At 52.1% G+C, this 22820-nt stretch overlaps 9 protein-coding genes across 9 annotated transcripts; 6 read left to right on the top strand and 3 right to left on the bottom strand.

Annotated features, from left to right (window-relative positions):
• The first annotated feature begins 237 nt into the window (after positions 1 to 237).
• EDD37DRAFT_615719 (2-isopropylmalate synthase) lies at positions 238 to 3134 on the top strand. Its single transcript, XM_062815621.1, has 4 exons — positions 238 to 623; positions 675 to 819; positions 872 to 2482; positions 2535 to 3134. The coding sequence occupies exons 1-4, from the start codon at positions 616 to 618 to the stop codon at positions 2781 to 2783; spliced, it is 2013 nt and encodes a 670-aa protein (XP_062674868.1). The 5' UTR covers positions 238 to 615; the 3' UTR covers positions 2784 to 3134.
• A 353-nt stretch (positions 3135 to 3487) lies between these two features.
• EDD37DRAFT_557786 (glycerol-3-phosphate dehydrogenase) lies at positions 3488 to 5771 on the top strand (the record flags this gene model as incomplete). The annotated part of the gene is made up of 2 exons (XM_062813721.1): positions 3488 to 5636; positions 5683 to 5771. 2 exons carry the CDS (start codon positions 3488 to 3490, stop codon positions 5769 to 5771), a joined length of 2238 nt encoding a protein of 745 aa, XP_062674867.1.
• Positions 5772 to 6071: 300 nt separating this feature from the next.
• On the top strand, positions 6072 to 8217 carry EDD37DRAFT_30856 (transmembrane amino acid transporter protein-domain-containing protein). The gene is made up of 5 exons (XM_062811300.1): positions 6072 to 6325; positions 6375 to 6636; positions 6689 to 6791; positions 6849 to 8022; positions 8073 to 8217. The coding sequence occupies exons 2-5, from the start codon at positions 6420 to 6422 to the stop codon at positions 8205 to 8207; spliced, it is 1629 nt and encodes a 542-aa protein (XP_062674866.1). The 5' UTR covers positions 6072 to 6325; positions 6375 to 6419; the 3' UTR covers positions 8208 to 8217.
• Positions 8218 to 8724: 507 nt separating this feature from the next.
• On the top strand, positions 8725 to 10698 carry EDD37DRAFT_615714 (salicylate hydroxylase). Its single transcript, XM_062815620.1, has one exon. The coding sequence runs from the start codon at positions 9129 to 9131 to the stop codon at positions 10524 to 10526; it is 1398 nt and encodes a 465-aa protein (XP_062674865.1). The 5' UTR covers positions 8725 to 9128; the 3' UTR covers positions 10527 to 10698.
• A 1011-nt stretch (positions 10699 to 11709) lies between these two features.
• On the top strand, positions 11710 to 14490 carry EDD37DRAFT_30846 (uncharacterized protein). The gene has a single exon (XM_062811297.1). The coding sequence runs from the start codon at positions 12096 to 12098 to the stop codon at positions 14400 to 14402; it is 2307 nt and encodes a 768-aa protein (XP_062674864.1). The 5' UTR covers positions 11710 to 12095; the 3' UTR covers positions 14403 to 14490.
• Positions 14491 to 14539: 49 nt separating this feature from the next.
• On the bottom strand, positions 14540 to 17383 carry EDD37DRAFT_615712 (protein-tyrosine phosphatase). The gene is made up of 2 exons (XM_062815619.1): positions 17327 to 17383; positions 14540 to 17271 (listed from the first exon to the last, which is right to left on the bottom strand). The coding sequence occupies exons 1-2, from the start codon at positions 17332 to 17334 to the stop codon at positions 14715 to 14717; spliced, it is 2565 nt and encodes an 854-aa protein (XP_062674863.1). The 5' UTR covers positions 17335 to 17383; the 3' UTR covers positions 14540 to 14714.
• A 316-nt stretch (positions 17384 to 17699) lies between these two features.
• On the top strand, positions 17700 to 19227 carry EDD37DRAFT_30828 (L-fuculose-phosphate aldolase). The gene has a single exon (XM_062811290.1). The coding sequence runs from the start codon at positions 17926 to 17928 to the stop codon at positions 18835 to 18837; it is 912 nt and encodes a 303-aa protein (XP_062674862.1). The 5' UTR covers positions 17700 to 17925; the 3' UTR covers positions 18838 to 19227.
• A 373-nt stretch (positions 19228 to 19600) lies between these two features.
• On the bottom strand, positions 19601 to 20109 carry EDD37DRAFT_30834 (uncharacterized protein). Its single transcript, XM_062811292.1, has one exon. The coding sequence runs from the start codon at positions 19998 to 20000 to the stop codon at positions 19695 to 19697; it is 306 nt and encodes a 101-aa protein (XP_062674861.1). The 5' UTR covers positions 20001 to 20109; the 3' UTR covers positions 19601 to 19694.
• Positions 20110 to 20573: 464 nt separating this feature from the next.
• Positions 20574 to 22217, bottom strand: EDD37DRAFT_615708 (uncharacterized protein). Its single transcript, XM_062815618.1, has one exon. It carries the CDS (start codon positions 21944 to 21946, stop codon positions 20708 to 20710), a length of 1239 nt encoding a protein of 412 aa, XP_062674860.1. The 5' UTR covers positions 21947 to 22217; the 3' UTR covers positions 20574 to 20707.
• Positions 22218 to 22820: the final 603 nt, after the last annotated feature.

Below are 22820 nucleotides of genomic sequence, written 5' to 3'. Positions count from 1 at the left end.
AACAGTATGGATTCTTCAGACAACGTTGGCCGTGCCGCCGCTAGGTTATGGGACTCGATGATTAGGTCCTCCGATTTGCGGAAGTTGCAGGGTCCCGAGAAAAGATTGGCTTCCCGAGGATACATACGCAGTAGGGCATATGGATATACTCTAGCTCATCGAAAACTGGTCGGATCACACCAGTAATACAGTATGAAGCAGTTCGCATAGATTCGTTTAGAAGCGGCTACTTGGTACCCTACCTCGTATCGATAGGATGATTACCCCACAAATCCTGTCTACGAGTAACGGCTTCTCGCTTCTCGGCTTGTCGGTCCCTGCGCCTGCGCTGCCCCACGATATCAAAACTTTTTGCAAATGTCCGAACCGAAGACTTCTGAGTCATTCTGCATTGAATTGCTTCCTCGCTTCGATACGTGGCCGTGATATATATCCTGAGCCAGGCATCTCATCTGGCACCTTTGCACAATCGTGATTCCATTCGATCAACCCAGGGTCTCCTCGTTCACCACCGCGATCACCGGTCCCTACGCCACCTCCGCACTCGAAGCCGCCTGCAAAGACATAATTCCCTGGGAGACACTGCTGACCAGGTCCCCCTTCCAGGTCGCAATCATGCCTATGTATAAGTGACTGTTCCTAGGCGTGGGTTTTCTATACTGACGTTTGCACAGGCTTCGAGAACCATGGAAGAAATACCGCAAATTTAGGCCTCTCGACCTGCCCTCCCGGCAATGGCCCTCGCGGTCCATTGACAACCCTCCTAGGTGGCTGGCCACCGACTTGCGAGATGGAAACCAGAGCTTGCCTGATCCCATGGTATGACGAACAAAATTGTACACTTGGCAGTAAAGCTAATGTTCTGCTCAAGGATGGTCAACAAAAACTGCGCTTCTTCAAAATGCTTGTTGAACTCGGCTATAAGGAGATTGAGGTCTCATTTCCCTCCGCTTCACAGACCGACTTCGACTTCACGAGACATTTGGTCGAAACGCCGGAGCTGGTCCCCGACGATGTTTACCTACAAGTTCTGTCCCCCTGTCGAGAAGATCTGATCCGACGTACGGTCGAGTCCTTAAGAGGCGCGAAGAAGGCTATTCTACATATCTACCTCGCCACGAGCGAATGTTTCCGGAGGGTGGTCTTTGGCATGACCGAGGAAGAAAGTCTTGCCCTGGCAGTAAAATGCACCAAGTTCGCGCGGTCAATCACCAAGGACGACCCTTCACATGCGGGCACCCAGTGGCTGTATCAATTCTCCCCCGAGACGTTCTCCGACACATCTCCAGAGTATGCTGTTCGCGTATGTGAGGCTGTCAAGGAAGCCTGGGGACCCACCGAGGGCGAAAAGCTGATATTCAATCTTCCAGCAACAGTGGAAATGGCTACGCCCAACGTCTTTGCAGATCAGGTTGAGTATTTCTGCACCCATATGACGGAGCGGGAGAAATTTGCGGTCTCTGTGCATTGTCATAATGATCGTGGCTGTGCCGTGGCCGCCTCCGAACTTGCTCAGATGGCGGGTGCTGACCGAGTTGAGGGAACTCTGTTCGGCAATGGAGAACGGACGGGTAACGTGGATCTTGTCACTTTGGCCCTGAACCTCTATACCCAGGGCATCTGGCCCAACATCGACTTCAGTGACATTCAGAAAGTCATCCGGGTCTGCGAGGAATCCACCAAGATCCCGGTCAACGAAAGGTGGCCGTACGGAGGCGCATTGGTTGTTTGTGCATTCAGTGGTTCGCACCAAGATGCTATCAAGAAGGGCTTCCAAGAGCGGAAGACCCTCAAAGCCACTCACGAGTCTCCATGGCAGGTTCCGTATCTGCCACTCGACCCCCAAGATATTGGCCGAACATACGAGGCTGTTATTCGCGTCAATTCACAATCTGGCAAGGGCGGTGTCGCTTGGGTCATTCAACGCAGCTTGGAGCTTGACCTGCCTAGAGGGCTCCAGATCGCTTTCAGCAAAATCGTCCAGAAAGACGCGGATGCCAAAGGCCGAGAATTGCTACCCCGAGAAATTCAGGCTTTGTTTGAGGAATCATATCACCTCAACAAGAACCCTCGATTTACCTTGGTCGATTACAACATCACAGCTTTGAGAACGACATCGCCGGCCCCTCAAACCAAAGCTCCATCAGTCGGTCAACCCCCACAGACCGTGGCCCCGGCTCAGAACACGTCTACCGCGAAGCGACAGTTTGCTGGTATCGTTGCCATTGATGGAGTTCAACATCCCATTGTCGGTGTCGGCAATGGTGCCCTTTCGTCCTTGGCCAATGCTCTTTCCACAATAGGCATCGACCTGGCTGTGAACGACTACAAAGAACATGCCATTGGTGAGGGTAGCGACGTGAAAGCTGCAACCTACATAGAGTGTACGGCAAGCAGTTCACACGAGAAGGTGTGGGGAGTGGGTATCCACGAAGATGTGGTTCAAGCTTCCTTGATTGCGATGTTGAGCGCGGCAAGCTCAGTATGTATTCCATCCAGTGCTGACAACGGCATGATACTGACCTATCCGACAGTTTTTGACTTCGCGAGTATCGACACCCGTACCGTTCAAACCACACCACGTCCGAGAGTTTTCGCAGGCCGAATTGGAGGCTCTCGAGGGCCTGAACCTCAACCACGGAGACAGCTCCAACAGGGGCTTTGATGCTTCTGCACCCTCCCAGACGAACTTGGCGACCAGCGGGAGTGCTGCCGCGCAAAAGATCGACATCGAGGCATTGGAGAGAAAAGCTAATGTTAACGGCCACAATGAGCCTGCGTAGTCGCATCGAGTTTTGTATATACCCCTACTCAAAAGAGGCCTCCAAAGCTACATTGGAGGAACAAAACTACCTTGGGGAACCAAAAGCGAGGGGTTGACTTATTGAATGACCACCTGAGTCACATGTCGATATGTCCTTTTGATATTGATTTGGACTGCTGCTTTCACATGTTTTCCAACAAGTTGAAAGCGAGAGAGCGGAGATACAGTAATAGAGAAAATGCGGCGTCCAATTAAGGAGGGGTGGAAGGCTTCCCTTGACTTGGGCCATCCCTGGTCAACTCGGGGATTCAACACCGAGATGCAGCTCGTTTCATTTAGCCATGACATGTTGAATGCATCATGCCCCATATCAACCGTCCCCGAAAAAGCAGAATGCGCTTTGACTCGTCCTCCAGACTGCCGCTTCGTAACTGCGTTGACCTCCTTTCAACGTCGCTCCCCCGGATTTCCTCTCCTTGAATGTCGCCATATTCATCCTGAGCGTTGCTTTACCTTACCTGTAGCGTGCTAGCCGCGCTTCTATTGCTACTACTTCGTTACCAGTCGACCCCACCCTGACAATGCGGACTATGGCAGCGGAAGCGGAATAGACCCCTTCCAAGACCATCCGGACCATCTTCAAAGACCTTCTTGTCTCGTGTAGACAAGCTTGACCCGCCGACGGCTGATCCCACGGAGGCTCAGCCTTCCTCCTAGACCGCTATGGCCTCCGGCGCTCGTCCTGCATCTACCCGTCGATTCCTCAAGCCTCTCCTCTACTCAGCGGCTGCCCTAGCGGGAGTAGGCGCAACCGTTTTCTATGTATCATATCGTCCCATCAATATCCCGGGCTCACAGGGCGCGGCGGTTCCCGTGCGGCGGACAGAAGATGGAAAGATCATACCCCCGAAGTTCCCCTTGATCAAGTCGCGTGCACAGCAGATTGACGATCTAAGAAAAAGTGGTGGTCTGGTTGGGGCAGCTTCTGAGACTCCCGTCACTCAGCAATTGAAAAACAGTTTTGATCGACTTAAAGGTGCAACAAGCGAAGACAAGGACAATGTGTTAGCGGCCGACCAGGAAGCCGGAGAACCTTACGACCTTCTCATCATCGGTGGTGGAGCTACAGGGTCTGGGATCGCCCTCGATGCTGCTACTCGAGGCCTCAAAGTTGCTCTTGTCGAGCGTGATGACTTTGCTGCGGGGACGAGTAGCAAAAGCACCAAGCTTGTGCACGGAGGAGTTCGGTATCTGGAAAAGGCTGTATGGGAACTCGACTACAATCAATATGCCTTGGTCAAGGAAGCACTGCGCGAAAGAAAATACTTCTTGGATACCGCGCCTCATCTTTCGACATGGCTTCCGATCATGATCCCGTTGCAGAAATGGTATCAGGCACCTTACTTTTGGGCCGGGACGAAGTTCTATGACTTCTTGGCAGGAAGTGAAGGGATTGAGACCAGTTACTTCTTGACGAAGAGCAAGGCTTTGGACGCGTTTCCCATGTTGAAGACGGACAATCTGATAGGTGCTTTGGTGTACTACGACGGAGCTCACAACGATAGCCGCATGAACATCTCCATCGCGGCCACTGCTGCGCTTTACGGTGCGACGGTGGTGAACCATATGGAAGTCATTAGCTTGACGAAAGATCAAAACGGCAGATTGAACGGTGTCCTTGCTCGAGATGTGATTGCAGAGAAGAATGGCAAATCGACCTCTCCGATCACCATACGCGCAAAAGGTGTCATCAACGCGACTGGCCCGTTCTGTGACTCGATCCGCAAAATGGACGATCAGAAAGTGATGGAGATTGTCGCTCCGAGTTCGGGTGTGCATGTTGTCCTTCCTGGATATTACAGTCCACAGAAGAACTCGATGGGTCTGATTGATCCTGCTACATCAGATGGGCGTGTCATCTTTTTCCTACCCTGGCAAGGCAACACGATTGCAGGCACCACCGATGCGCCATGCAATATCACCCAGCATCCTATTGCTGGCGAGGACGAAATCGGCTGGATCCTGAATGAAATCAAAGGCTACTTGTCCCCAGACATCAACGTGCGCCGTGGAGATGTTCTGGCTGCCTGGTCAGGTATTCGACCACTGGTCAAAGACCCCAAGGCGAAAAATACCCAGTCGCTGGTGCGGAATCACCTTGTCACAGTCTCAGATTCAGGCCTGCTCACGTGTGCGGGTGGAAAATGGACAACGTATCGACAAATGGCAGAAGACGCCGTGGACGAAGCCATCAAGCAATTCAAATTGCAGACAAAGCCTCTGACTACACCGAGGAGGGTCAGTGGTACGGAAATGGTCAACGATGCTGCGCCCTTAGACGGAAAATGCCAGACCCATCAGGTCCGCCTTGTGGGCGCCCATGGATATTCGAAGACACTCTTTATCAGCCTGATCCAACATTTTGGCCTTGAGACCGACGTGGCGAAACATTTGGCTGAAGCGTACGGCGATCGTGCCTGGACCGTGGCTGCACTTTCGAGCCCCACCAATGCTAGATATCCTATTCGAGGCGAGCGGATTTCTGCCCTGTATCCTTTTGTGGACGGAGAAGTACGATACGCTGTTCGACATGAGTTTGCCCAGCGCGCGGTTGATGTCATCGCAAGACGGACCCGCCTTGCATTTCTCAACGCTCAAGCCGCACTGGAAGCATTACCCAGGGTTATCGACCTGATGGCCGACGAGCTGAAGTGGGATAGCAAGAGGAAGGATCTTGAATGGAAGGAAAGTGTTGCATTCCTGGCCTCCATGGGTCTCCCGAAGAGCAAGCTGGGTGCTTCGAGAAAGGACGTTGAGAGTGGAAGAGCCGTATTCACAGATGAGTACGAGCGGAAGCTGTATTCGAGATTTGGTAAGTTTGGCAGAGCTTGCACGCCGATGTCGCTGACAGCTTGTAGATGGCCCTGCAGATACTCTCGAAAGCGACTCCAAGCTGGAACCTGGTCAGAATCCCGTGATGGGATCCGAGTCTCCAGCCAACAAATGATTGTTGATCACCACGACAGGATGCACTTCAAACTCAAGCTTCCCGGAACGGATGCAGGTGATGCTTTTCAATTGTTGTGGTTGATCTATCAAACAAGCATCTGATCAACGTGGAGGAGTCTGTGGACAGTGTTGAGGACTTCGGATCCATACGAATACCATCATCTAGCTCATGTCGGTCTGCATGTTGGCTTAGTGATTCCCACTGAAATGTCAAGATAGTTCCTGCCGATCAGGAGCTGTTGCCTTGTCCAACCCCGTGTTGTGTGGTTCTTTCCCCAGCTACATTTTTCTGGTCAACCAACCAGGCATTCTTTACTTTGTCCGCACTTTGGAACGCTTCATCTGATGTACGATTCAACACCTTTACACGTTCTCGCATAAGTAGGGGCGGTATTCTTTTCCCTTCCCTGTTTCCTTTCTTCCACCTCCCTCTACTCCTATCCTTTGTGTCCTCATCTCCAGGACGCATGTGTAGAGAAGCACGTCTTCCTTTTCAACATCGTTTCACCAAATACATTATCGAGATACCATCTCTCTGCTAAAGGCTGCCCAGTAAGATGCCTTTCATGCTCGTTCAGTACATCGCTGACAAGTCTCAAAGCTCCTGCTCACCCAATTACATCGTCCTTGCTCTCAGCGGCCGAAGATGGCATCTCAACCTAGCGTTTCCAGCGGCTCCTGGCGCAAGGGCCTAATGAAGGATTCTATCACTTCTTTCTTCAATAACAACAACAAGAAACCTGAAGCGGAAAAGGACAATGATGCTGTTATTAACGAAGCATCTCGCAACAATTCCGACGCCACTCCTACCCCCAACACCGCAGTACAGGGTGACCGCACGCCGAATTCTGACGAGACTGGAGGTATACATCATATGAGGTCGAAGATACTGAGGAGTTATTGACATGTTGGCAGCTCTTCCGCCATATAAGGAACGTGATCCCGATCCCACGGCCAAACATGATCCCATGGCCAGTTCTATTGAAGGTGGCGTGGAGTACAAGTCTATGGTCTGGTGGTACGTCACAAGCGCACCGTGTCGTTTTTGCAAGTTGCACAACTAACTGTCATTCAGGCAAGCCGGCATGGTCATGGTTGCGGAGACCATCTCCCTTGGTATCCTGTCACTTCCTCAAGCTATCTCGCAGGTTGGAATCATACCCGGCTTGATCCTTCTCCTCGCTCTCGGAGCCCTGGCATCCTACTCCGGCTATGTCATCGGTCAGTTCAAGATGCGATATCCTCATATTCACTCGATGGGCTGTGCCGGAGAAGTCCTTTTCGGCCGTTGGGGAGGTGAAATTCTCGGCTGGGGTCAATTCTTGTTCTATATCTTCGTCATGGGCAGCCACATCCTGACTTTCTCCATCATGATGAACGCCATTACGGGCCATGGAGCTTGCACGATCGTTTGGATGGTCGTCGGCACCATTCTGAGCTTCCTTTGCACACTGCCACGTACTCTCAAGAACTTGTCCTACTACTCTGTCGTCAGCTTCCTCAGTATCATTGGTGCCGTCATGATTACCATGATTGGAGTTAGCATCACCAAGCCCGGCTTGGCCCCAGGAGAGACCACGCTGCATGTCCGACTCTGGCCTAGACCAGGCCTCGGCTTCCAGGATGGATTTCTCGCCGTCGCAAACATGGTCTTTGCATACGCCGGCCATGTCGCCTTCTTCACGTTCATCTCCGAACTGCGGAAGCCTGAGGACTTTCCTAAAGCTTTGGCTCTTTTGCAATGCAGCGACATCAGCATGTACATCATCACCGCGGTTGTGGTGTACTATTATGCCGGAGACAATGTCAGGAGCCCTGCACTAGACAGTGCTGGCAACGTCGTGAAGAAGGTTGCCTACGGCATCGCCATTCCCACCATTGTTATTGCCGGTGTTGTCAATGGTCATGTTGGTGTCAAATACCTGTATGTGCGACTATTGCGAAACCGGACCGATGATTTGATGCATCAAAAGTCATGGAAATCTTATGGCATTTGGGTTGGCATCTGCACCGGCTCCTGGCTCGCTGCCTGGCTTATTGCCGAAGCGGTTCCTGTTTTCAATGATCTGTTGGGTTTGACCAGTGCACTCTTTGCCAGTTGGTTCACCTTTGGCCTCAGTGGTATGTTCTGGATGAAGATGAACCTCACGCGACGGTCATGGAAGATTGTCCCTCGAGAAAGCTGGAGCAAGCGGAAGTCGTTCTTGTTTCTGGTCAACGTTTTGCAGATTCTCATGGGAGCTGTTCTGGTAAGTTTGTCTCGGAAGCGACTCTGACAACAATGCTAACAGTCACGCAGTGTGTGGTTGGATTGTATGCCAGCATTTCCAGCATGATCGAGAATGGAACTGGTGGCAAGACCCCATTTAGCTGTGCCAACAATGCTGCTGGAGACGTCCTGGATTTCCAGAAAATGGGAACTGATGCTGCCTGAGAGGTATTGGGTTTGCAGACTATGGCGTGCTATCACGGCGCACGTACTGGGTTTCTCCTGGATTGGGAGTATTGGAAACGAGAAATAGAGAAAAGGAGGATAGAAGACATGCCCTACAAGTTAGGGCGCACTTGCGAGTGAGTAATGGTAATCTTAATGCCACAGTCACCAGGACAGGTGGTGGGCACATCATAGAATGGGAATGGAGTTGGGATCGTGTCAGTATGGAACACGATCCTACTAGAGGTGGTATTGATAGAGGATAGTCGTCTTTCAAGACTCTGATGCAGCAAGGCTCGAACGTCGGCATATTCACTGTACTACCCCAGGCTGGCCTTACCCCAACTAGTGGGCACATCTGCCATTCATTGAGGTTTTGAGCACGGTTTACGACTGTAACTCTGAGTTTCGGCACATAGAGGCGGCTGGGTAGCGGAGCCACAGTCACGCCACGGGCATGCATGCCATAAATGCAGTAACTTTACTCACTGTAAGTGCCTATTCAACTGCCGAGCCTTGCATCACTTGGAGCCTTGGAGTCCGTGGATTTTTAGCCGTGTTGCCCGTCCCTGGGATGCCCTTATCGTACCTGTGGTGACCACGACCACGGAATATCTGCCGTGGGAACTTTCCTACCCGGGACTTGCCATCATTGGGGGTTGTGGTTCCCTTTCACTGCCGCTGTCGTGTATTGAGCACTTCGGTAGTGCTTTCCGGCAGTGAAGGTCGGCGATTCTGATGATGTGATGCTGGATATATTGCTGTTGACTTGCCCACGTCGTTTTTATTCCTCCGCTGACGGTATTGTGTACTTCTATTTCTTTCTGCGTTTTGGCTTGGTAGGCTATCGTGCTGGAGAGGCCTTGCGTCATTCATCCCACATCCATTGTCACAGACGAGTAATTGACATCCACGGTTGCAATGGGGAAATTACAGCTTCACGTCGGCATCATCGGCGCTGGCCTTGGTGGTCTGGCAGCGGCCATTGGTATCGCTAGAGCCGGGCACAAAGTCACCATCCTCGAACAAGCTCCCCAACTAGGAGAAGTAGGAGCAGGTATTCAGATTCCACCAAACAGCACTAGAATCCTCGCACGATGGGACATCCTACCGGCCATCGAAAAAGTCTCGGTTCGCCCCAACAATGTCATTATGCGATCTTACCGTGACGGAAAAGTTCTCTCGTCTCAGCCCTTGATTCCAATATGCGAGGACGTCTATGGATATCCTTATCTGCACATCCATCGCGCCGACTACCACAAAATCATGGTGGAGGAGGCTCGGAAACTGGGCGTGGACATCCAACTCGACAGTTTCGTGACAGGGATCGACTTTGAGCGTCCAGCGGTCCACGTCAAGAACCGCAAGGACCCTTTCCTTTGCGATCTGATTATCGGCGCGGATGGGTTGAAAAGCGTATGTCGCGAAGCGCTGCTTGGCCATCCCGATCCACCACATCTCACAGGCGACTTGGCGTATCGCATCACTGTGCCAGCCGAGGACATGAAGAAACATCCCCTGCTGGCCGATTTGGTCGCCGTGCCGAACATCAATTTCTGGCTAGGCCCCAGCTCGCATGTCGTTTGCTATCTTCTCAAGGGCGGCAACCTGTACAACATTGTCATTGCATGCCCCGACAACTTGCCTAAATTCGTCAACCAGCAAAAGGCCGATTTGGAGGAGATGCACGCCATCTTCAAGGAGTGGGACCCCAAACTGCGCGCATTGCTTGAGTTGTGCCATGATACATCGAAATGGCGGCTCCAGAATTCCAGGGAGATGATGTCCTGGTCTCACCCTTCGGGACGGTTCACTTTGTTGGGAGATGCGTGCCACGCCACCCTGCCTTACCTTGCGCAGGGCGCAGCTCAGGCCGTTGAAGATGCTGCAGTCTTAGCTCATCTATTTGAAAAGGTTGAACATGCGCACCAAGTGCCGGATTTGTTGACGATTTATGAAACGATACGGAAGCCCCGAGCGACCGCTGTTGTGGCGGGTAGTTCGTATGCTGGACAAAAGATTTATCATTTGCACGATGGGCCACGGCAAAAGGAGCGTGATAGACAGATGCTTGCGTTCCAGGACAAGCCGTTTGAAGGGTATCAGAACCGCTGGAGAGATCCGGTGTTCCAGAAGTTCTTGTTTAGTTATGATGCGCAGAAAGTGGTGGATGATGCTTGGAAGGTGTATCAGGAGGGACGGTTCGTGGGGACGATCGGACAGTTTGGTGTTGATGGGGTGGGTGAGGCTGGGGAACGGGAGGTGCATGAGCTGAGGAGGAATGAGAAGGCGAGGAGTCCTAGGGAGTCAAGACTGTGATGAGGATTTTCAGCTCGGCACCAATGGCTAGGTCAAGTTACGAGCGACGTGGCGTTGGTGTAGGTTCTTCTGCTCGGGATGGCGTTATGTTGTTTTCAGACACCAGCTTGGGTAGCGATGCATAGCGAGTCTAATTTTTCAGGCAGTCACTGCCACTCATGATGTTTCTGAACCACAGATCAATGAATTTCATGGTTCCAGAGCATTGTTGAAGGTCGTCCTCCACCAAGTAGTCCCCAGTGCACACATCCGTCCTCGCCGTTCCACCACTCAGGTCACGAGTGTCAAAAGCTCGGTACAGAACAGGTAAGGTGCAACTGGAACAACTTTTCATGCTACGCGGCTCTCCGGCACAAGGCGACGTCGAGCCTTCGAACAGCCATTGTTGACTTGACCGTTCGGACTCCGGAGGCTTATTATTGCGGGAGAACCACAGCTAGGGTACAGTTGTATGTACCAGGAGGCTTAAATCGGAGCTACACCTTAGCTTTTCGATAAAAGCCAAGTTACGTACAGCCGCAGAGATTGCTTCCTTCCTCAAATTGACCTGGTCAATCAATGTCTTGCAGACATAGAGACGGGAAGACCGAAACTGGCTGAAGCAAAACGCATGCATTTCTTGATATTGCACGAAAGCAGACCTGGGCACAGAAGGCCCAGCAGATTAAATCCCCGTGTCTTTCGAAGGGAACGAGTCTGCTTGGACGGACACCCAGCACGCGACAGATGGAACAAAAGCCCAGAGCACGGACTCCAAACGAAGCTCCGATCGAGCTAACTGAACTGACTATGGTCATGGCTTTGGCGGCAGGCGCATACTGAATGGCTACTCCCTCCCATGCCTCTTCCAGATCTTTACCATTGTTGTTGCCAAAGAATCAACATTAGGAAGCGGCGTTCTATCGACTTTTCAGCCGCATCACCTTCAACAAGTCAGACTCATCGTTCTTCGATTTATCTCCTCAAACCTCTTGTTTGTGTATCTTCCATCAATTCATTTAGGACAACACTTAACAATGGCTAATTCGTCCATGAAAAACCTTGCTGTCTTTTTGCAGCGTCTGGACCAGTCTGGCGAGATCTGAACCCCTTTTTTAGTGGAGATGGTACTTCCAAGCAACTCTTGAACCCATCAAAACGACTTCCGGGGATCCATCAGACCTGTCCACGCCTATCCCAAAGCAGAGTTTCCATGTGGAAGGTAACGATAACTTAGGCCTCGCCGAAAGCTTTGTCCAATTCCAGCTTTTACCCCAGCCTGCTTTGGGATGGGTTTTCAGCCCCAGGGTCCTTCTGATCCAATGACCACCACCACCCAGAGACGCGCAGTGCTGTCTATACTTTTGTGGCGGGCTGAGAGTGAGTTGGCTTTCTTCACCTAAACGCCATGGCCTTGTCAAATGTCTTGGTTGGACAAATGGAACGGACTCGTCCTGCCTGGTGGGATGAAACGGGAAAAATCATTAATATCCCATCTGGTCCCTGGTTTTTCTGGTTGTCCAACAAAAGAAGTCTCTTCTTGTCGAGGGTGACCTGCACATATCCAGCAACCAGCAACCAACAGGAAACATGGCGACCAATATGGACGGCGACAAGATCGATCCCATCACGGAGAAACCTATCGTCTCAGCTACCGTGACTGCAATCAATGCCGAAACCGACCCGGGTGCACTCGAAAGCGATGCTGCAAAGCCCAGTCGTGATTTCAAGCAAGCCATTTACGCCATCGTTGGCGGCGTGGCTCTCCCTTGCATTCCCATCATTGTTGTTTCCGCGGTCCTACTATATGTCATCTTCGAACACCGAATTGTTCCACGAGAAGGTTGGCCAGACCTCTACGTGGCTTCAACCCAGGCCTCAACGGACAATGTCACGACACTGATCAAAGAGATTCGCCATCAAGGCGGCAAAGCGGCGTACTACGTCCGCTACAACCCCTCCACCATCACCACAATCGCATCATGGACAGGTCGAGTGATCCCATACCTATCGAGCTCCATCATGGCACTGGTCGCTTTCTTTGCAGCCCGACATATCGTCGTCAAGTCCAGGCACGGCGACCACACACAGCTACCAACGCCAGAACAGTTGACCCTCCTGATCAGCTTGCTGGGCGGAAGTGGTTTTGGTCCTCTCAAGGAAACAGCCTTGTACCGATGGGGAAGGAAAGAAAAATTGGTTGCTCCTTTGCCAGCTGCCTTCGCCGCACTGGGTGTCATCACGTTGCTTGGTCTCATCATCCCCATCGTCGATACATGGTTTGGTGTAGCTACACAACCAGTGACCATCACACAGCTTTACAATACCTCCACCAAGGCTTATCACTCGTACGGTCGTAATCTGAATCCCGGAACTGCGGAATATCCCATCTGTCCCGATGGTCCAGGCTATCAAGCAGGATCTGGTGGTGGATATCAGGAATGGTGGTGGCCCTGCAATCTCATCATTTCCATGCAGCACGAGAACGACGTATACCTCGAAGGATCTCAAGCAGTTGCCGACCTCCAGCTAGCTCAATCAACCAACGATGTTATCTCCAATTATACAGGCCCGTTGTCTTCCGACTCCACGCAGAACCAGACAGTCTTTTTCTATGGTGACACGCGGAGCAGCAACACGCTTGATTTCAAGGCTCAGACATTGGGCGTATCGACGCAATGCATTATGGCCACAACCATGTGCGGTTACCTTAACAACAATGAGACGGATGACTGGTCCTTCAGATGTTCGGAAGGCTTTGGAGGAGACGTCACTTACGGTTATCCCAATGTGTGGCCGGCCAATGCTAGCGACGCTGATTCAGGTGGTACAGGTGGTTATACCACGGGGATTGGCTACGCAATTGATGCTCAGCTCTCCGAGGCAGCCCCAATGGTCAACTGGACGGATGGGGGCCTCGTTGAGGGCACGATCCAGAGTCTCCTGCGACAAAACCCTACGCATTTTGCAACATGGGCAGTAGGATACCCAAGCGATGACATCAAGAACCCCCTATTCAGTTCTCTTGATCCTCAGGTTTTCCCCAACAACTCGCTTACTGCCGTGTGGATACTCAATTGCAGCTCTACCGTTTACGACGTCACATATACATATGTCGACGGTGCACTGCATTCGTTCAATGCCACTCTTGCGGAACCGGTATGGGGTGCTTTCTTCTCTGCGCCCTTTGCCTGGTCGTATCTGAAAGGTTTAAGACCGGCGCAACTCACGCTCGAGAACGCTGCATTCAAGGCAGGCTCTACAGCTAAGACCGCCGCCGACATTGCCACCATATATGCCAAAGAGTACTCGAAAGCCGCCCTCCAATTGTCAGTGGGTGCCTTTCAGCCTTACGTCAACGATATCGAGCAAGTCCGCAACAGCTCCATCTCGGTCGCTCGAATCCCTCTGGTCCCACTGTATCTTTTGCTGGGATTCAAGTTCATATATGTCCTTGTGGTGATCATTTTGGCGATTGGCGCGTACTGCTTCACACATCCGGCCGAAACCGAAGTCGTCAAAGCCCAGCTCAGCGTCCAGGGTTTGGCGGCTGCGCACTTCGACCAACCCGACCTTGTCCGAAAGAATGTCGTCCAAGAGGTCCAGTCACGTCTGGACCCGGCGAAGAATGGCGGAAGCCCAACGTCAGAAACGCCGGTCCAACCACTCGAGCGCGCTGCGACGGCGCCTGCCCTGGGTGGTGGTCCTGCTGGCGAGGCAACAGAGGAACTTCCCAAAGTCGGCCTCATGCCTACACGCGCTGGGACGTGGAAGTTCGTGCTTTTGGCTGATGGTGCCTGGCAGAGCGTCAAGCCCATCGTGCAGACTTTGGCGCTGAACGAGGCCAAGGCAGGTAAATTGGGTGATATAGGTGATGCGTACGCCGCGTGGAAGTAGGGGCATACCTGTTTGTTTGATATTGAAAGCATAGCAAGCGTCTGCATTATATACAGTAATATTATGGGCTGGCCAACGCATGAGTTGTACAGAAGACTTATATTTCAACCTTCTTGACTGACCACTGGTGATTTCACTTTTCTTCTCGACATATCTTTCATTATGGAGACTGCGAATACATATCGTGCCTTTAGTCTTGGCTACCTCGAACGTGCATCAGAACAGCTATAAACACAGCTATCTACCTTGACGCTACCAACGCCTCGCTATCACTTTTCAAAAACTGGTAAAATCATGCCTTCTTTTTCCGCATCACGGCCGTCTAGGAGCAGGATACCCAGCCTGACCAGGCTGATTTCCCGGCCCACCGAACCTGATTCCAATGTCTGGCGTCCAGACACCGCCGACACCAATCGTCCCGCCCGCGACGTTGAGTGGTACCGGGCCTGTCGCCGCCGAGGGCATGACACCTCCAGGTGGAATATTCCTCGTCGGCACAGGTGCAGTGATCGGCTCATGGTGCTGGTCCTGCTGCGCAGTAGCTTGTTGTTGATAATACTGCTCCTGTTGCTGATGCTGCTGACTCTGGCGAGTCTGGCGGCCCCTCGTCTGCGGAACATGCTGTTGCTGATTCTGGGCAGTCAACTTCCCTCTCGTTTCTTCCAGGTTCAATCGACCCATATCCTGCCCAGCAAGTTCAGCTTCCAGATGACTTGCCTCGACACGCCGCTCATTGACCTGCGCCTTACAAGTCTCTCTAAACCGCGCGACGTGCCCTGCCAAATCGTTGTAAAATTTCCGGCCCGTGTCCAAATTGCTGATAAGCTCCTTGTACTTGGCGTAGCCTGTCTCTAGGGCCTGCAGAGCCTTCTGCCGCTCGCGCGTGGTACTTGTATCGCCGCGCCGGGCTTCGACAAAGGCCTTGTTTGCCTCGCGTAGGCGCGCAATGATCTGGTCTTGGTCCTCTTGCTCGATCAACAAGGCTTCGCGGTCAGGCTCGTAGTTCTCCAGCCTCTTGGTGAATAGGCCTTCAAACTGGCTCGGCTCGATCTTTTGCATGGGATACTCGCGTTCCAGGCGCGCTGCTTCGGCGAGCAGTGCGGGCCCGATATCGTCGGTTCTGGCTTTCTCTTTGAGAGCGCTGATTCTGTTGCGCCGTCGCGTCTCCAGGCGCGAGATTTCGTTCAGACATGCCCTGAGACGCGAGGCCGCTTGATCGATCACCGGCGTCATTGTGACTTGGCCGGATGAGGGGACGAAGCGTTCGAGGTCTCGGTCTGTGCCGGTCAATACCTTGAGGATGTGTTCGTTTTCACGGAATTTGGTTTCCACCAGATTGTCACTTGAGGCTGCGGAGTTGAGATATGTTCGGAGTTCTTGAGCTGATTGGTATAACTTGGCCAAGGCGGTTGTGGACGGCGGTCGAGACCACCGGTCTGTGCCGTATTTTCCGCGCGATTGGTCGTCTTCGACTTTCTCTGCTTCAAGCAGGGCCAGGCCTTCCTGGTAGATCGCAAGATCGTTGGTCTTGAGCTTGGTGGTGTCTTCCACCGATCTCTTGATCCGATACAATGCATCTTGTTGTCGAAGTTCTTCCGCTTTTGATACTAAACTACCTGGGAGACCTAACGGCTTCTCCAATGCTTGCAGTGAGCCGGGCAAATCGAGTGATTGGAGCACTTCCCGAAGTTTGACTGTCATGGCTTCCAGATCTGCAATGATGGATTGACTGACCAGACGATCTCGGCGGTCTTCGTATATTGAAGCGGCTTGGTGGACAGCATAGGGGACCAATTTCTCGAATAGAGGTTTGCCAAAAGGTTGTCCTTCGCCCAATAGGGAAATCCCATTGGCTACATCGGGAGGTGTCTTCGGGGCGACCATATTTGTGCGGTCAAGTATCCGGAGTTCTGACTTGGGCGTGACTGTTTGCAGATATATCACATCATTGTCTCTTTCCGCCCTCTTTAGGTCTTCCTGGACTCTGGTCTTGAGCCCATTTAGATCTCCCACCACGGTTGCGCTGATCCAGCGAGCTTCCTGCAGGCCCTCATTGACACATTGTATGCTGTCCTTTAGGCGAGCGATCTCCTCACCGTACTGCTTGTTCTGCAGACAATATCTGGATTGGCGGTACTGAGCGGCGGCAGCGAAGTGATGGTGTTTGGCCTGGAAGTGATGGATCCATTCAGTGCTGACGGCTCTTGACTGACGACCTGTATCCGCCGCCATTATGTAGTAGTCTGATACCTTTGCAGCGAGTTTTGCGACAGTGCCATCCGACATGTTTTTCTTGACGGTAATCTGCCAAAAGCATTCCTGCGCCTGCGCCAAACACGTTGACTGTAGACTGTCCAGCGTTATATCGTCCATATCTTCAGGTGGAGAGGATCGCATGTCGGGCATGACCTCTTTGCGCATGAAATCCAACACTCCGGCAGCAGCAATGCCATACTCTGCTGCAGCCTTGAGCCCATCGACCGTTGTCCAATTTGTGCGGACAGACAGCTGTGAGTATAAGGCAGCCAGGTTGAACAGGATATTGGCCAATTCGAATCTGACATTATTTTGTAATATGGGTTTCTCTTTGTCATAGCCAATTGCAGGGTACCAGGGAAAGTCGACACCAATGTCTATGGGGAATTTCCCACCAAGGTATCTTAGGTGTGCGGCATAGAGGGCCAGGCGTCTGATGCCGCTGATGTGAGGCTCTACGACACTGATTGCATCGGCTCGAAGTCGGTCAATCTCGCGCAGGTCATCTGCGAACATTCCAGGTGACTGGTCATATTTGCTGGAGATGTATTGTTTAATGGCAGAGGATAAATCAACCGAATGCGTGCGGCGGAAGGGAATCTCGAGCACATTTCTAGAATTGTCAGTAAGCCGAGACACGGGATAGCAGCAAGGTGGTATGCACTTACGAGGACATCCTGTATCAAGGTGCTGTATCACATTGGGGTGCGAGCGCATGATTGACACTTGATCGACCTTGCTGTTCCTTCGTCAGGCACGAAAGTGGTGACTGTGGGTGGCAGCCTTGCGGTGACGTCAGTTGAAGCAAGATCTCACTATGTCACGTGAACTCAGAATCTCAGCCTCGTATGCTTTGTCATCCTCGCTATCACTTTCCTTGCTAAACCTTCGGAGAGATGCGTCGCTCCCCGACGATTTTCGCGGAACGTGCACCGAAGACCATCGAGATCCGCACACGGCTCAGCCGCTCGTATCGTCCAGGCGGCTACTCGTATGCAGAAGGTCTTTGCGGAGATCTCCTTCATGGCAACTGACGGCGAGACGAACCCTTTTGGTCCCTCGCCTGGACCAACCACTACGCCCTTCGATTTTGCTAAGTACCGGTAAGTGTCTGGTCTGGTCCAGTTCCTTGACAAAGATCATATTCTCTTATTCTCCCCGAGTCTGCAAACATCAACAACCAAAGCTCATTAACCAAATCCTCATTTGGTGTCGATCTCGCATTATAAACCCTTCGTTCGCTCCAAGAAATAAAAGATAAGCAAAAATGGCGCCCTCCGCTATCGCCGACCTTCTCCCCTCAGGCCCATTGACCTCGAAATCCGTCAAACCCGCCAACGAACACCACGTCCATGGCATGCAAGACAAGAGCCCGATCGCCGCCATCTCCCACGGCGATGTCATGCTCCCCGGTGTCCCAACATTCACTGATTTCGCCGCCCAACGGCAATGGCAACTCGAACACATGGCCGCCGCATTCCGCCACTGGGCCCGCGAGGGTTACGTAGAGGGCATCTCAGGCCACATTAGCGTCAGAGATCCCGAGCATGAAGACGTCTTCTGGACGAACCCTCTAGGCGTACACTTCGGCCTCCTCAAAGCCAGCGACATGATTGCCGTCAACTTTGACGGCAAAGTCGTCGGCGGCAACCGCACCCGCCCACCCAACGCCGCAGGCTTCTTGATCCACAGCGAAGTGCACAAAGCCCGCCCAGACGTCCACGCCGTCTGCCACGCTCACACCACCTACGGTAAAGCCTGGAGTGTCTTTGGCCGACCCCTCGAAATGCTCACCCAGGACGCCTGCAAATTCTACAACTCGCACAGCGTGTACAACTCGTACGGCGGTGTCGTGCTCGCCAGCGAAGAAGGCGCCCAGATCGCCAAAGCTTTGGGTCCCACCAACAAGGCGTGCATCCTGCGCAACCACGGATTATTGACTGTCGGCAACACCGTCGACGAAGCTGCATTCTTGTTCTTGTCCGCGGAGCATGCTTGCCAGGGTCAATTGCTCGCCGAGGCCGCCTCGCAGGGTGGCAAGATCGAGAAGGCCCTCATCTCCGACGAGGAGGCCTATTACACCAACCGCATGGAGAGCGACTCCGAGACATGCTACGCCGAGTTCCAGGCCTATTATGATTGGGAGATGCATCACTCTAAAGGAGATTTCAAGAACTAAGTGGGAAAAGTCTGTCTGCTTGGAAGTAATTTACATACAGGAGAGTGTTAGGCATTGACGGAGTTTTGTTGATGTTGATGTGAAATAACGAAGTTGACGGCTGATAGAATGTGTGCGGATCCATTCATTGTATCTTATCCTGTACCACCCAGAAGGGCTGGTACTCATATCGAATCAAAGCACATAAAGCATAGTGTACGTCCAGTCTTGGACATTTTGAGCGACCCTTCCACCCGGCCAGTGCCTCTATTCTGCCTCACCCATCACCCGATATTGCAATATCACATCATTCTTCCCATTTCAATTCTGCCCTTGATATATCATTTCCGCAGGAATGGGTCGACTTCTTCCGAATCGAATGGACCAGGCAAACCCCTAACAAACCCCAATGACTAGGTTACAAATGAACTCACTGCCACCGGTGTCTGGTTTCACTCTTCTCGAATAGAGTCCAAAATCAGTAGAGGGCACTGTTCTTTGACCCTGTTTTGCCCTCTCGCGCTGTTGGCCTTTGTGTGCGTCCTGACTTGTGCGCGCCAGGTGAGGATTGATACGAGGATATTCGAGGCAGGAAAGGTTTGTTTCACTGGTCGAACAGAGACTGCTTAGCATCGTTGGAACCAGAGAGCGTGCTGAGAAGTGGCAGAAGCTTTCTGTTCCTGCGGTCATCTCGGTCGGTCGTGGCTCCGTCTATCTTCACCGTCGCCGCGGACAGAGATGTGACCATCCAAGTTGATAAATAAGGTCGACATCGTCCAGCGAAGTTGTTGTCGTATTCATCGCCATATCATCTCCCCGTGCGTATCTGATATGCCAGTCCATAATGTTGCTGTGAGTCAGTGCTGGTGTGACAACTCTTAGTCCTCCGCCTCCTGTGCCTGTTCCTGTCCCTCATTCTGGTTTCCCCATCCAGCCAAAGTCCAAGTGATCGCGCAACTGACCAGCACCCATCTCGAGATGTAAGTCCAGAGATACGCCCTCCACAGCAAGGCCCTTTCCCACATTGGTCGTTTCATGAATCCTGCACTCCATAATATCGTGCCGATCAGCAGTGGTCCTGAAGCTTGACATGCCGCTATCAGTGTCTTTTGCAGGTTCGGGTGTGCCCGTCCGAAAGCCGTGTCCGTATCATGGTTCGGAGTCGAGGTACTTCTGGGCGGCATTTTGAGTCGGGATGGCAGCAATGATCCAAGTGCTATTGTGAATGATCTGACTTGATGTTGTTGTTTGCGAAAAGGGGTGAAGGATTTTCAATGCATTGAAGTCCGGATCCCTAAGTGATCGATATGATTCCGAGTCATTGATATTCACTCGCCGGGATGAAGCACCAAGACAACTTCGTGCGGTATGTGATGTGACGTCTCGTGTGACCACTGTTAAATGTTTCTCGGTGTTGAAGAACAGAGACTGTCAAACACCAGGATTATGTTGAGTCAACCAGTGATGTCGCGCCTTCTCTTCCGTCAATCGGCCACTTGCAGGCGTGGTATCACAGACTGGAATTTGATGTCGAGCCTGTCATCAAACATGAGTGACAGTGGATTCCGGCTGCCAAAGCTACGCGTATGGCAGAGCCGATAGTAATGATACAAAAAGCACGCGAGCAAGAGCAAACGATGAAGATGAGGTTCTCGTTGTTTTCGTCATTTTGCTTATGTCAGCTACTCAGCCAATCAAATCCATAGCATTTCCATACGAAGAGAAGCTGTTCTACTTCGTATGCCTTTGTAGTCGATATCAATTCCGTGTCCCAGTCGGTGCCCAAATATGCTCGCAAGTCTGTGCCAATTCCAATTCCAAAGCTCAAGCTTGACTCGACATAGGAAACATGAATTACACAAGCATAAACATCTGTGCCCGATTTGGCCCATCACCAGCCAAAGCCTTCCTCAATCAAATCGAGGTTTGCACCTCTGTCCAGCATCACTCGAGACACGCGTCTTACTTCGTCGGCCAGACCGCCACCTGCGCAGACACTGACACCGAGACATCCCATCTTCTGTTGAACTTCATCCCACATCAGGGCATGCACATTGGGCCTTCCGCGCGAGATCTGAACCATGTCGCTAGGGCTTCTGATCGATTGATTCAAGCCCCCTCGAGTGATAAAGAGCAAGATCTTGAGGACTTCTCTTCTTCCTTCCATGCTCAAGACATCTTGCATCCACCCGCGAACCCACTCCAGACATTCCGTGGTTGGCATGACCCAGACTAATGTGATCCGCTTGGTGGCGACAGTGCCTTGACGATAACCTTCCACGAGTTCTCTGACATATGGGAGTTGATGTGTTATTCCGACGCCACTAGCGAAGAGCATGACCGTGCCATAGCTGGACAGGCTTCTTTCAGTGCCGTAAGGACCCTCGATGAAGGCGTTGACAGTCAGAGCAGTGCTAGACTTCTCGGCGCGCTCCCAGAGTTTCCGCGTGAATCCGCTATGTCTCTTGACAATCAGAGACATTACTTGCTTTCCTGGAACCTCGAGGTCGATCTCTTTGTTGCGCACCTTGATCTCTTTTTCGTCCACAGATCTAAGGGTGCTGGCCCGTGAGAGGGACTCCTCGACTTCTGACCAAGCGACCGAGAACGGATGCGCCGTCCATAGGCCAATGGAAGGGATGGTCAAGTACAAAGATTGACTTGGTCGATGGGTCCAAGGTCGTGGAGGTGTAAAGCTGACCTTGACGGCACCTCCTGGTAGTGACTGGATTTTCACTTTGCAGCTCTCCTTTCCGATGCTTCGGTAGAGCAGCGTGGCAAACCTGAAAGCCCTGCTTGAGGCCCAAATGACCGCTGCTCCAAGCAGCAGGTATCGTTGTGGGAGGCTCTTGAGGGCCAGATGTCTCCAGAGAAAAGCCATGGTAAAAACCGCCAAAACAACGTGCAGATGATGGAAAAATTCGTAGGAGAGGCTTCTGAACAATTTCGGAGTGTGGATAAGCATCACTGTGACAGCAATAGTGGCGACCAGCCCAGCTACGAGAAAAGGCTCAGTTCTCAAGGAGACTTTGATATTCTGCCACCCCTTCTGGTGTACCGTGGTAATGACATAACAGATCGTATGCGCAATAGCTTGGAGGACTGCCAAACGACCAAGCCAGCGATGCATCAGGCTGAACGAGTCGTATGAGATGTCCAATAGGTAGATAAGTGGGTTCTTGACGGAGGACAAAACCACAATTGGAATGAGGTTGGCCACTGATAGAGTGCCAGTACGATTGCGGAGGATGGGCAACACTTCCAATTGAGGGTCAGACCACGGAACGTTCCAGGTGCTAGCGAAGACGTTGGTGATGACCAGAAGGACGATGAACGTCGATTGGAATCTGGTTGGGAGCGTGCCCAAGTTGACATGTCGAGAGAATCGGATTTCGCGAGCTCGTCGATAGTAGAGGATTGGCGAATAAAGAACATTGCTCTTGAGCGCTGAGATGGTTGGTGTGGATTTGGAGAAGTATCGAAGTGCGCCCTCATTGCTCATTGATGCCAGGTGTCTGACATGGGCATTGAGGCGAATGATGACAGTGTAGAGGAAAACCAGCGCAACCACCCCCAGCAGAGCCCACAGGTAGTTTTGCGCAAGTGTCGTGTCGAGCTTTTCGAGGTATACCTGAGTGGCGGCATTTTGATACTCCGTACTGCCAGAGCCGGTGGAGTTGGACTTGACCGAAGGTGCCGCTCGGGCAGATATGACGACAGGGGACGCCATAGCGGTGGCGAAGAGTCAGAAGAAGATCGTTACTGCTTGTGGGAGCGAGGAGATAAAAGAAGCAAAGGAGGGGAGCGGGCGAAAGGCCCAAGTCTTCGAGGTTGAGACAAAGAGAACAAAGCTTGGGCAATCCCGCAACCAGTGAGGACGGAATAGGACAGGAAATGAATGAGAAAGGCAAACAGCCCAATTGAGCGTGAAGATGGACGTTATAGACTCTTTGCAGCCGTTCGCCGACCGGCGGTGATGATACCAGATGACAGCATCAACACGT

Source organism: Exophiala viscosa, assembly GCF_022695815.1.
Source record: "Exophiala viscosa unplaced genomic scaffold EDD37scaffold_1, whole genome shotgun sequence".
NCBI classification, from domain to species: Eukaryota; Fungi; Ascomycota; class Eurotiomycetes; order Chaetothyriales; family Herpotrichiellaceae; genus Exophiala; species Exophiala viscosa.
This window is presented reverse-complemented; position numbering and strand designations above follow the sequence as displayed.